This window comes from Hyperolius riggenbachi, chromosome 1 (assembly GCF_040937935.1).
Source record: "Hyperolius riggenbachi isolate aHypRig1 chromosome 1, aHypRig1.pri, whole genome shotgun sequence".
Classification (NCBI taxonomy): Eukaryota; Metazoa; Chordata; class Amphibia; order Anura; family Hyperoliidae; genus Hyperolius; species Hyperolius riggenbachi.
The window spans coordinates 587,606,383-587,620,576 of NC_090646.1; the positions used below are offsets into that span (position 1 = coordinate 587,606,383).

A 14,194-nucleotide genomic window follows, 5' to 3' on the forward strand; every position below is an offset into this window, starting at 1 on the left:
AATAGGATGGATATGAAAGATGCAAACTCCAACGCTATAGTCCAGGGATCAGGAACCTGAGAGAGCCATGAATGCCACATATTTTAAAATGTAATTCCATGGTACAATATATTTCAAACTAAATACATGTAAATGTGTGCATTTTATGTAAGACCAACAATATTAGGCCTCACATTGTTTACATTGCGTTCCATTTGCGTGTCCATCCGCGTACGGAGTTTTTTGATGCAATTTTTATCTCTGATTCCCAGCAATTACCTGCACGCTGTTTTTTTTTTTGTTTTTTTTTGTGAACCGCTTTTCTAAGCGCTTTTGCAGAGCGATTGCGTTTTTTTCACTTCCTGGAAGTGAACTCCTTGATCCGGAAAAGAATAAATACAATGTATTTATTCTTAAAAATGCAATCGCTTCACAAAGCAATTTTGTGAGCGTTTGCGGTTTTCTTATACCTTCCATTGAGGCGGAATCGCCTAAAAAATGGCCCTTGCACCACTTTTCTGAGCGGATCGGAAACAAACCGCTCAGTGTGTGTGAACTGTCTCATAGAGAATAATGATGTAAGTACTTTCAGGGCGATTTTGAAAAAACGCCAGCGCTTAAAAAATGTGAAAAACGCCTCTAGTGTGAAGGAGCCCTCAGGGCCCATTCACACTAGAAGCGCTTTTCTGAGCATTTAGCGATTGATTAGCGGTTTTTAAAATCGCTCCCATTCACTTTCATTAAAATTGTGGTAAAAACTGCAGAAAATTGCAGCGATTTTTCCACGGTTTTTACCGCAATTTTAATGAAAGTGAATGGGAGCGATTTTAAAAACCGCGAATCAATCGCAAAACGCTCAGAAAAGCGCTTCTAGTGTGATTGGGCCCTTAAAGTTGGCTGTCAAGTGACAGGCAGCCTACTCGGCCAATCAAAGTGCGGGGATCTCGTCCAACAAAGTCACTGGACCCGAGAGGGTCTAGGACGAGACAATTGGAGCGGCCGTTAGTTTTGGGGGGAGCGCAAGTAACTTAGTAGTGCATGCTACAACAGTAGTGTGCCTACTTTGAACACAGCTTAGTGAATCAACTCCTACTGATTGATCTGCGAGCCAGATGTAGCCATCAAAAGAGCCGCATCTGGCTCCCGAGCCATAGGGTCCCTACCCCTGCTATAACCTTTAGGTACAATCTGGTCAAATGTTCCCCATTAAAACATTTTTTATTTAATTAATGCTTTATCTTGTTGTTATATCTTCATCCTGAATGTATGTTTATTAAAGATGGGATTGATAATAAATAATACTTCTTTATTACTTTACAGCGAGGCAGAGAACCGTTCCACCTGGCAGCTGAGAGAGGCCACATCAATATGATCAACAATCTGCTGGGACTGGGATTATTTACATCGGAGGGGGACAAGGTAAAGTACATGCAGGTCACTAACTGTCCCCTCCAGGCATACAGCTGTGACATATATGACAGCAGGGTGGCATGTGCTGCTGTCGACTTGATGGGAACATTTTTTCAAATGCCACAACAAGTTTTTCAGGTTATTTAGCAGCTGTGTAGTGTTAGGGATTCTTGTGTTCAAAAATGTTATTGCTGCAATGAGCTGCAGACCTATAGATCTCATTTTGCAATAAGGGACCTTACTTAGGCTGATGTTCTACTTGCAAAAGCAAATTGATTCGTTTGAGACGTAATTATGTTTTTTAGCTACTTTTTCCCACATTTGTTTTGCATATGTAGTGTGTGTATTTGTGATTTTGTTGCGGGTTGAATTCTATTGCCTGGAAAAGATGCATTTTTTTCACTGTGCAAAAGATTTTGATTGGACTAGAGATGTTGGTGGGCTATGATCGCTCCCAGGATGTTTGTTTTTATTTTTGTAAATATTTATTTCATTTTTTTTTTAAATGTGGCTATTTTTTTTTTATTTTCCCTAATGCTCCTCCCTCCCCCCGCCAGCCATTCACCGGGATCGGCTGACATAAGCATCAGTCTATGACAGCTGATCACTCCTGAGTCTCTAGAGGGGACAGCCGTAGTGTAAATAGACGGTGGTTTCACTGTCTAACAGTCTCCTAGCTGCGATCACCACTGGGAGACACTCCGTCATCCAAGGGGAGATGCGCACGCATTGGCGCGTGATCTCCTGCAAATCCCCGCCCCAGGACTTTACGCCGATCGGCGTTAGGCGGTCCTGGGGCTGCCGCCGCGGTCACACAAATCGGCCTGATGCGGTCGGCTAGTAGTTAACCAGCCTGGCGGTATGGATGAGCTCAGCTCGTCCATCACCGCCGGAGGCTGCCGCTCAGGCCCTGCTGGGCCGATTTTCATCAAATAAAGTGCAGCACACGCAGCCGGCACTTTGCCAGCCGCGTGTGCTGCCTGATCGCCGCCGCTCTGCGGCGATCCTCCGCGAGCAGCGGCGAAAGAGGGTCCCCCCAGCCGCCTGAGCCCAGCATAGCCGGAACAAAAAGTTCCGGCCAGCGCTAAGGGCTGGATCGGAGGCGGCTGACGTCAGGACGTCGGCTGACGTCCATGACGTCACTCCGCTCGTCGCTATGGCGACGATCTAAGCAAAACAAGGAAGGCCGCTCATTGCGGCCTTCCTTGTTTATTCTGGGCGCCGGAGGCGATCGGAAGAACGCCTCCGGAGCGCCCTCTAGTGGGCTTTCATGCAGCCAACTTTCAGTTGGCTGCATGAAATAGTTTTTTTTTAATTTAAAAAAAACCCTCCCGCAGCTGCCCTGGCGATCTTAATAGAACGCCAGGGTGGTTAAAGGAGATATCAGGCATTTTAAAGAAAATGAGATCCTTTTACCTGTGGCTTCCACCTGCCCCTGGAAGGCTATGTGTCCCCCTGCCAAAGCTCCGCTCTCAGCTGGTCTCCCGGTGTCCCCTCTATTGCAAATGCCAACCTGGAGAGTTTGGGATCTTTTGCGCCTGCAGAAGCCTTTTTTCTCATGAATTCTCTCTCCTTATTTGTTTATCTCATGCATTAGATCTCTTTACAGTTAAGGTGAAAAATAAGTAAGCTTTATGAATGGACCCCATAGTATTTCTAAATTCTTAGTTATGGGTCCTATGGGAAAAAAGTGCTTTACAAATGTTTTACCAAACACACAAAGGGAAATACTCACTCCCAAACAGTCCTCTGCTGCTTTATAAAGCCTGCAGACTGCTTAGGGCTCTTTCACATTAGGGCAGACTTTCTGCGTTAACGCAAACGGAAGCCGTTTGCGTTAACCAAGGTAAGATGAAAGTCCCTAGACTTTCATTTTACCTTTCACACTCGACGCTGCGTTTCGATGCGTTGCGGTTCCGACGCACCCCGGCGCAGTTTTTCCTCCAACGCACCCGCGAGCCGGCGGTTTCCGTCGGGTTTAATTACCAGCTACCGCCGCTGATTGCGTCGCACCGCAGATACCCGACGACACGCCGCAGGCAGACAACGCGTGCAGGAGAACGGCTCCTGTTCGCGTTGTCAGATGTGAAAGAGCCCTTATAAGCCAATAAGAAGTGCACACACACGTTACACCTAGTCTGCAGTAATCAATTAAGCAGAGGCTGAGCAAATTCAGCCAGTCGTTGGAGAGGGCTTCAGTTGCATATAGACAATGGCTATATGGCCAGCAGGGGGCACCAGAGTGCAGGATATTCCCTCTCATCTGCCCCCCTCCTAACTAAACTGCATGGGAATCTACAATAAAATTAAAAACAATAGTGTACAAGCCAGCCTTGTTTTGTTGTTGTTTTTGTAAAATGTAATCAAAGTATTGGTGAACCACTACTGTAACTGTTTCATTGTGTACCCTATTATCTACCTTGCAGGATGGTAACACAGCTCTGCATCTAGCGGCAACTAACGGGCATGAGACAGTTTTAAGGGTTCTTTTGGAGGAATGGGAAGATAACGATAAAGACATCCCAAACCAGGTATTTACTAGCCAAGCCATCTGCATGAGAAGAAGTGAAGGTCATGTCTAGGAGAACTCATGGAGATGCATGTGATTGTTCAGCTGGTAGATTTGGAAAGCTCTGATTTGCTGTGATCACATCATGATCATGACCAGCAAATTAGAGACTTGCATATCTTACAGGCTATGTACCGGACCGCATTGGTGATATGCTCCTATTTATTGCCTGAGGAAGTGGGATATACCCGCGAAACGCGTTGCACCTTGTTCGGAGTATGTAAATAAACTGATTTTTGCTTAAAACAGCAATTTTTGTGTCTGTTTTGGAGGGGTAAGTCCACCGCTACCTACTTCATTTTATCCATTTTAAAGAAATATTGTTTTTACCCTGTTGGCGCCTCTGTACTACTTTTGCAGTTGTTTCCACCCCTGGTGGAGGGGAATTCTTCTTTTTTCCCGATCTACAGAGAGCGACTTCTTAATCCTGAGTGGGGACAGGTCTAATCTCCTCACCTGCCTTCATAGTGGTTACCTGGATGGTAACCCTTGTTTGTGAGTATAACCTACCTATACTTACCTTCCATTCCCAATTTACAGTACATACTACACTATACTGGGCTCTCGGGCGTCTTCCCTTATAAATTGTGTGTATATGGTGATGGACCAATAAAAAGTTCCTGTTAAAGTGATTTGCATAATTTGGATACTTGTTAAAGGCTCCAACTGCAGGATTTCCCTGCAGCATTATGTTCAGTCTATTCAGACCGGGCATTAGGAAAGTGAAGTGTTACTCCTTTAGTAGAACACCCAACTGCTTTTTTATGTAGAAATTTATCATGTGCGAATTGAATGAAACTCAGAATTCTGATGAGGATTATTTCAATCCCATTTTTGTTGTTTTATGTCATTTGGGGATTGCAGTATATTTCGTACTGCAATCCCCAAATGACATAAAACAACAAAAATGAGATTCTTTGAACATGAGCCCAGTGACAAGACTTAGGTAGGTAATTGTGTTTTTGACACCAGTGGTTTATTCTCTTAAATAAATAATAAACAGAAACCCCCTTCCTGATGTTTAACCTTAAACTCCCTCTTAACAAAAAACAACTTCCTACACTAAATGGAAGTTGTCTTCTTATTGTCAAATCTTAACTTCTTCTTAACTTGTCTTGAAGAAGACCACCTTCCTGATGTCTTACCTTAAAGGGAACCTGAGGTGAGAGGTATATGGAGGCTGCCATATTTATTTCCTTGTAAACAATACCAGTTGCCTGGCAGCCCTGTTGATCATCTGGCATAAGAAGAGCCTGAGTCAAAACCCTGGAACAAGCCTATGGCTAATCCAGTAAAACCTGAATCAGCTGAGTCAGAGTACCTCGTCTGCTGCATGCTTGTTCAGGGTCTATGGCTACGAGTATTAGAGGCCGTGGATCAGCAGGACAGCCAGGCAACAGGTGTTGCTAAAAAGGAAATAAATATGGCAGCCTCCGTATCCCTCTCTCCTCGGATGTCCTTTAACTTCCTGCCCTGAAGAAGACCACCTTCCTGATGTCAATCCTTATCTTCCTGCCTTGAAGAAGACCATCTTTCTGATGGCTAATCTTAAATTCCATAACTATCTTCCTTAATTCCTCACTTAACAACATCTTTCCATAGCTTCTTGCATTGAAGAAAATCATTGTGCTCATGTCCAAGTTTACTCCTCCATCCTTTAAAGTGAACCTCCGGACTAAAAATCAACTCGGCAGCACTGAAAAGGCCTGGTGTTTCTTTAACAGTTTCACAACATCAGAACTTTGTTTCGCTTATCCAAGCCTCATTTTTAGCTGCACAGAAGAAAACTGCCCGGGCTTTTTTCCCCTGATGCTGTGCAAAGCATGATGGGATTTCTGATGTTGTTGCTCTCGTTCTGCTGTTTTGGTGCAAATTTTTTTTTTTACATTTTGAATTTGACATTTGAAGCCTAGCGTGTGCAGCTGGGAGGGGTTATCAGGACACAGGACAGTTGGAACTGTGTTTCCTGCTCCTTGTCACCTCCTTTCAACCAAAAAGATGGCTGCCCCATGACAAAGATGGCAGCCCCCATGAATCAAACATTTGCCTGTTCTTTTAAAACAGGGTGGGTAAAAAATTATATTACCTATCTATTCTAATTAACATAACTAATGTAGCTTAATGACAGTATGTTTGTTTAGGCTGAAGTTCCCCTTTAATGAGCCCTTCAACCTGACACCCAAATTTCAGCTTCAGCACGGTGGCCCCCAACACACTTCCTTTTACTAATACTTACCCATCTCTGCACTACCAGGAATTAATGGAATCCGCATCTTTTGTTTATAGCTCTGGGGAATAGGTCACCATAGTTAATAAACTAGTACAGTACATCTAAACAGGAAATAAAATCAAAGGCCTCAGCAAACAGAAAGGTAAGTGACAACACAATAAAGAGAACACAACAGCTATGTTTAACCCAGTAAAATAAGAAAGTATGTATCTAAGATACATGCATTATGCTTTACATCCTCAGTTGAAACACTCCAGGATGTCCATAATCAGAATCAGAATCAAGTTAATTTCGCCAAGTAGAACATGAGTTGTACCCAGAATTGGTTTTGGCACAACAGGGTCGGTAGTAGTACAGTAGCAGAATAGTGCAAATTAGCGTACAGTGCATACAGTATATACAGTAGATACATACAGTACATAGAGTAGGTCCAGTGCAACACAAGGCATATAAGTAAAGCATAGATAGGATACTTAAAAAAGATGAACCCAGAAGAAGGACCAAGAGGGTAGCGATAATAGGGTAGCAGCACTACCACCACTGGAGACCCTATCGTAACTACTGCTCTACTGACTTCTGGTAGCTTTTAGTTCTTGTCTATCACTCCAGTTGCCATGCTTATATGCTGTAGGTCTCCATGCTGCCTGTTTTTGCATGCTTTTTATATGACAAATACATTATCTACTGACTAAAGTGTACAATTTTTCCTGTTTCCTCCATAGAATGGAGCCTCGTCATTTTACCTGGCAGTGGAAGGAGGACACGAAAAATGTGCTGATCTCTTCCTACAGGATGGATGCAACATTAATGCTGCAACATATGTAGGTGTTTTTAAAGAAAATGTCTTCAAAACCCTCAAATAGGAAAATGTAGCTATTTTGAATCAGATACAAACTATACAGGCAACATAGATTAACTGGTCTGCTGAAAAAAAAAATGACTGTCTGCACTACCCTGAGGTCATTGTGATTGAAGAGTCAAGGTCCACAATTCAAGTGCTGCCCTATGTGGTCCCTTATCCACTACAATAAGCTGAGTGTTTTCTTTTTTCTAAAGATGGTCAAAATTGGCAAATTCTGTTTTCTAAAAATTATCAAAAAAAAATAAATTATTTAAATTTTTTTACAAAATGTGGCATTTTCACTAAATATACTGCAGTCTGCAAGGTTGTGGTAAAGGTCCACAATATAAGGCTCTCAAGAAAATCTGAAGACCCATTATAGAGCCATCTGCAGGATGACCTATCCCCTCCAATCCAGAAGTCCCACCTCTGTGCTGACTTCTGCATCAGGCCCCTGATAATACAGCTCACAGTTACCAGTTTTTTATTCAGTAATTTGTAATATATTTACAATGCTCCAGTCCTTAGCATTTGGCGTGTGTGCTTCATTACAGAAGGTAAATGCAATGATAACAATCACAGCAGCACTTTCCTTTAGGTCTCTTTCAGATGGGAGGACTGCACACTTGTCAGGCAGTTTGCAGTGGCGTAGCTAAGGAGCTATGGGCCCCGGTGCAAGTTTTACATGGGGCCCCCCCCCAGCACTCTATACATAACAATTGATACGGCCACCAAAACCTGCCAAGGACAACCACAGTGTTGGAGGTGAAAGAAGGGAATCAGGGGCAGTTTGTTAATGATTACAAGTATTTAGAGCATCTATAGAAGTGATTATTACCAGCACAGGAAAAATAGAGAGCTAATATTGTGCTTGAAGGAGAGCCCAATAGGGCCCCTCTGGCCCAAGGGCCCCGATGCGGTCGCTACCTCTGCAACCCCTATTGCTACGGCCCTGTCTTCTTGTCTGCTGCCCAGTCCCACAAGCGGCATTTGGGTGCAATTAAAATGCAGCCGAATGGCAACATCTGTAACACCATAACGTGTGTCAGCACTTGCCATGAGGTGATGTTACAAGGTCGCATCTGATGTGACTCCAGGGGGGCCCCTCTGTCCTGAGCTGTTACTGGGCCATAAGAAGCGCTAGAGAGCAGCCTTCAGCTGCTTATATGAAAGAGGCCTTACTCATTGAATTCTGGCAGTACCTATATATTATTTGGATCTTTATGTTAAGTATTTTGTTCTGTATATGGAATATATTCTTATTTGCCTTACCTTTCCACCTCCTTCACAAACATAGAATTAGCAGAAATATTTATTTCTGTAAATTAATTTTTTCCAGACACATTTTTTTTTATACTGAAAAGGACCCCAAAACATTCAACCTCTGTCTGGTTGTTACTGATATCTGTGTCACTGTTGGGGATAAATACCCTCATCTTCTGTCCAGAACATACCAAAAACTACAATAGTGGTTGAGCTGAGGTATATCTGCAAACCCCTGACTGGAGGTCTACCTCTTCCTGATTCCGCAATTTTTTTTGCATCTGTCTATTGCTGCTGACAGACATTTTGCGGACTGAAGCAATATGCTGTGAGGACGACCCCCCCGAGTGTGCAAAGCCGGACTGGAGAGGAAAGACACATCGGGCTGTGCATTGCACTGGTGCTACGCTTACCCCTCCTCTGCTTCCTCCAAGACAGCATCTCCTCCCGGCTGGCCCTCAACATCTGATCCCCAGGATGCCGGGTATGTGCTGCACTGGCACCGCATCACTTACCCGCTCTCAGCAGTTTAGCAATGGGCTTAACAGCCACACACATAAAGTCCTGCTTCCTCTCTGACTACAGCAGCGCCTCATGTAACTCAGCAGCACGTAACAGGCCACATGAGGCACCACTGTAGCCATGGATACAGATGATGGATGGGCGGATGAAGATGCCATTGCTGAAACTCTGAGAGCAGGTGAGTGAAGTGGTGCCGCGCATCTAGGGAGGGGGAGACGGAAAGTGCGAGGAGGGGGACATTTGGTGACGGGAGCCGCCTCTTGCCACCCTCTAATTGTTGCCGCCCTGAAGCACATGATTCATGTTGCTTTATGAAAGAACCGTCTGTGATTGCTGAATGTTATCCAACATCTGTCTGGTCGGGAAATGAGGAACATCCCCAGTGGAAATCAAAACAGCAATAAATACCCAAAATATGTTTTATACTTAAACTCCAAAACTTAAGTAAAAGTTTTGTCTGAAGTTGGGCTAATACATTATCTTGACTACAGCGGTGCAGTAAATGCTGCTTACAATATACTTATTTTCAGGATGACTACACAGCATTGCACATTGCAGCCGAGAAGGGTTATGTATCCTTGGTCACCTTCCTCCTGAGGAACAACATTGACCTCATCCCTAAACCCAACGTAAGTAAAGAGCTTTATAATTTACATTTCATTTATGTTGACCAGAACCATTACATTTGATTATCCAGATATGTTGACATCAAACCAACAAACTTTGATTTAATTAAGCCACTGTAATGACATATAGTACAATGTAGTAAATTATTCAGGATACACACTTATACATTAAATATCCTGGTTTCATCATCAGAAACATTTCCTATAAATATATATTGATGTTTATTAATAGGTTTCCTTCCCCTACCAGTGATGTCACAGCCTGGGCTGTTTAGCTATGTGGAATTTTCCTCCCAGAGCATTCTGGGAGACTAGGTATTATTTGTACTGGCTTAAGAACACAGCGTAAACAGACATTCCACAGAGATCACCTGCCAGTACTAAAGATGTCAATTTCAGAGTGTAAATCGGGGTGAGAAAAGACTATACAGTGGACAAACACTGACTAAATAATCTATAAATGAATATTGTAAAAAAAAAAAAAAAAAAAAAAAAAAAAAAAGCAATTTTACTCATTATGTTGTTTTCCATACAGTTCCTATAAATCTTTTTTTCTGTTATCATGAACTGTTTTTGGAAATAATTCACGTATCATCTGTTGTTTGGACATGATAAATATTATTATATTATAAATATATATTATTTTAAAATGTATGTGTTGTGTTTTGAGTCTTGTAGAGGGGATATAAGGTAGACCAAGCTGCAAGCATATGAGAAATAATTATAATTTGTGCACTAATTTAATGTGTGTGTAGATTTATATTAATTAATTTATTTTTTATTACAGGAAAAGAACCCTCCCATCCACCTGGCCATCCTAAAAGATCACATGGATGTAGTGGATGTGCTTCTGGAGGGTGGATATGATATTAACACAGTCAACGCTGTAAGTGTCATTTGTATTATAGCTGGACTGTTGAAAAAAAAAAAAAGCATACAGGTAGTAGGGACTGCAGGTTCCTGAGTCTGTTCTCAAGCCAGACACTGTACCCTCTCTGTCCCCTGAACCTCCAATGTGACCCCTGGAGTTAAGAGACTCCAGTTGTTATCTATACAAATGAGCCACTGAGCTCCACGACTTTCAAAGTCACAGAGAGCTCTGTCTTCTGAAGCTTGTGATCTCAACTGTCAGTCACTGTATTTTCTTAGAGAATTATTAGAGAATGACGCAATGTTATTAAAAAAAAAAAAAAGCTATATAACTGAAAATAAAAATATGAGAATATTGTCTTTGCTACTAATGTTCTAGTAATTATCCGTACTACACAGCCAATTCATTATATCATAATTTTTTTTCGCTTCAGTGTCTCTTTAAAGCACTCAAGAGCTGCAGGCACTGGGACGAGCTCAAGAGGCCACCCTGCAGTGGTAGGAAGTCTTGCCTTGAACTCCTTACTGAGAGTCTTGCCTTCAGAACTGGCGTTAAAAGCACTCCTCCCCCCCCCCCCCCCCAACCGAGCAGCAGGAACTACTCACCAATCGTGAAGGCGCCATCTTCTACGCATCCTGCAGTTCCCAGTGGCTTTCCTGCATCCTCAGTATTCACAGTGTATGGCTTTCAGTGTGTCATGTGACCTGCACGCCAGGAGCCAGCCATGGATGCCGGAAAGCCGCTGGGAGGTGTAGGATACATTGAAGAAGGTGGATGGATGATCGGTGAGTAGTTCCTTCTCTCAACATCCCCCAAAAGTTCAACATCCCCCAAAAGTTCAGCCTAATTACCCCACTCAGGAATGCCAGTTAGTTGAGACTTCTGATTGCCTGAGTTCCGCGTTCTGGATAACGGGGAGTTTTATATATATATATATATATATATATATATATATATATATATATATATATATATATATATATATATATATATATATACTGTATATTGTCCATATACATTTGAATATTAATGTATTATGATTTTATAGGCGTTTATTGTTTGCAGTCATACATTTACTTAGCATAACTCAATGTAAGCCGCTAAAAGAACCATATGGAGATCCAATAACAAACGATATAAGTAGGGACAGAAAATTCTTATACACTCTCTAAATAATAATAATGGACACACTGTGGAACATAGACTAAAAATGACAAACTGTTGGCATCAAATGATGGTTGTCATAGAGAAGCACAATAGGAATATTGATAACAAATCCATTCTATGAAAGTCACAAATACATTTTTAGCACAATAAAAAATCCCAGCTAAAGAAGTGCACTGGATGTATCCTGACACATTTCATGGCCAAATATGACAATTACCTCAGACAACCTGTAAATCATAAAATCAGAGTGACCCTTCAATCCGGGTTTCTTGCATGACTCGGGTGTGGGGGTTACATGAGCATGTAAACAAAGATGAATACAGTCTTAAAATGAGGTGCAGTACTGCATGTAGGAAATGTCCCATTTGTACTTCAGAAACGTCTCCTCCACTCAGTATGGCACCGGAATGGACCTTGTTTGCATTGACATTGTAATTCCCTAGGGCCACAGTGGTTTCATTGTTCAGGGGGTTTCTGAGGAAGTGGCCATTGGCCACAAAATGCATCATCATCATCAAGCTTCAGATTTATAAGGGACTTTCTAACAGACTCGGTTTGGTCTCATTTTTACTATTATGCTTTTTCATGTCAACCATCATTTGGTGTTAGCTGTTTGTACTTTTAGTCTATATTCTGAGTTGTGTTAATTGTTATTTAGAGAGTGTATCTGTATTTGATGTCACCAGGGGCATAACTAGACTTAATAGGCTCACCTGGCAAAAATGATAGCATAGGGCCCCCTTGGTCCCCGAACCGAACCCCATGCGGGTCACTTCTTCCGGAGCCGGCAAATGGCAGCAGAGAGTGTTCTGCAGTGAAGTAGCGCCTGGAAGCAGGAAAAAATTACACACTCTCCTGCACATGGTTTTTGTGGGCGAATGGGGAGGTTTCTTTACTAATTGGCTGCACTTTCGGTTGTGGAGAGGAGGGAGGCGGGGGCCCCCAAAGCCTCCATACCCCCTTGCTATGGCAGGGGTCGCAGAGGTGATTGTTACACCCATGGATGTCACTACTTGCATAGTTTGTTATCGGACTTTCATATGGTCCTTTTAGGGATTTAAAGGACACCTAAAGTGAGAGGTATATGAAAGCTGTCATATTTATTTCCTTTTAACCACTTCTGACCATGGGGTTGTTTTCACCTTATGGATACAAGCAATTTTCACATTTCAGCTCTGCTTCCATTCATTCGGCAATAACTTTATCACTACGTATCACACCTAAAATATATATATTTTTCAGGCTTTTTGTGGGGGGTATTTTTTGTAGGAATTATTCTCTTTTTTTATGCTTTTAAAATGAAAAATAAGGAAAAAAAATACAGTTTCTCCATTTTTAAATGGGCGGGGAATGCAATAATTACACCAGGCATGAAAGTCTTCTTATTTATGAACTCTGCTTATTGAGATTTGCTAACATTTGATCCTCTGCATACATATGCCCTCTGGTTTGGACTTGTGCTGGAAGCCCAATATAGGAGGGGCTTCTCTGTACAATATGATCTGCAATGTGAACTGAGATGGCAAAGTCAGTGTCACTTGAATGTGAAACATAATTATAGAAAGGAATTATTATTATTATTATTATTTAGTATTTATATAGCGTTGACATATTACGCAGCGCTGTACAGTGTATATATATATATATCTTGTCACTAACTGTCCCTCAAAGGAGCTCACAATCTAATCCCTACCATTGCCATATGTCTATATTATGTAGTGTAAGTACTGTAGTCTAGGGCCAATTTTAGGGGGAGCCAATTAACTTATCCGTATGTTTTTGGAATGGCAAACTATTGTGTAATTTATGACTGGAACACATCCCCGGTGTAAGCCGAGAACCCCCTTTATTTAAGCTGTTTATTTAGCTCTTTGTCTTTGGTTTACACATCACTTATTTTTTTCCATTAACCAGTGAATGTCTGCTGAACTTTAATCCAACCCTTTCTTTCCATTCACATGCATTAATAGAGACTACAGACTCCTTTGCATTTGGCTGCAGAACTTAAAAACACTGATTTGGTGGAGACTCTTCTTACAAGTGGCTGTAAGCTCAGCCTTAAAGACAAGGTAATATTGCTTGCTTTATTCTAGTGTTTCTCAGCAGTATTGTAGCATGCATTATTATTATTATTTAGTATTTATATAGCGCAGACATCATCCGCAGCGCTGTACAGAATATATTGTCTAGTCACTTAACTGTCCTGAGGCGCAAAAGGGGCTGGGGGGAGTGGCTTTATGAATTTATGAAAGTATTTGGGCATAATAATGATTAAAAAAAGAATTTGTGGGGATGATTGCCCTAGAAACTATATGCAAAGGGCTCATAAATGAGGACAGCAAAACTTCATCTCGGATCCGCTTTAAGAAGAGTAAATTGTCGGGTGCTGTGCGATCAGGGCCGGGCCGAGGCAGAGGCAAGAGAGGCTCCAGCCTCAGGGCGCAGTGTAGGAGGGGGGCGCACAACTCACTCAGCTATCATTCCCCTATTGTGTTTGAAGCAGCGAGAAATAAGAAAAGGGGATACATGGCAGTGACTGCAAGCCAGATAACTAGAGATTAAGGTGTTGGGGGCCCTGGGGCGCCTCGTTAGTCTAATAGCAATCAGTGTGTGATGGCTGGGGTGGGAGGGATGGGGGGCGCACTTTGGTGTCTCAGCCTTGGGTGCTGGAGGACCTTGTCCCAGCTCTGTGTGCGATCATTCCAAATCGGGGGTG

General features: G+C 42.3%; 1 protein-coding gene across 2 annotated transcripts in view; it reads left to right on the top strand.

Annotated features, from left to right (window-relative positions):
- ANKDD1B (ankyrin repeat and death domain containing 1B) overlaps positions 1–14,194 on the top strand; it is a 69,335-nt gene that overhangs the window by 36,391 nt on the left and 18,750 nt on the right. For both annotated transcript variants that reach the window (XM_068271721.1, XM_068271722.1), the window contains 6 exons: positions 1,300–1,398; positions 3,816–3,920; positions 6,911–7,009; positions 9,345–9,443; positions 10,228–10,326; positions 13,449–13,547. In XM_068271721.1, coding sequence (XP_068127822.1) covers positions 1,300–1,398; positions 3,816–3,920; positions 6,911–7,009; positions 9,345–9,443; positions 10,228–10,326; positions 13,449–13,547 — 600 coding nt within the window. The remainder of the gene's footprint in view (positions 1–1,299; positions 1,399–3,815; positions 3,921–6,910; positions 7,010–9,344; positions 9,444–10,227; positions 10,327–13,448; positions 13,548–14,194) is intronic.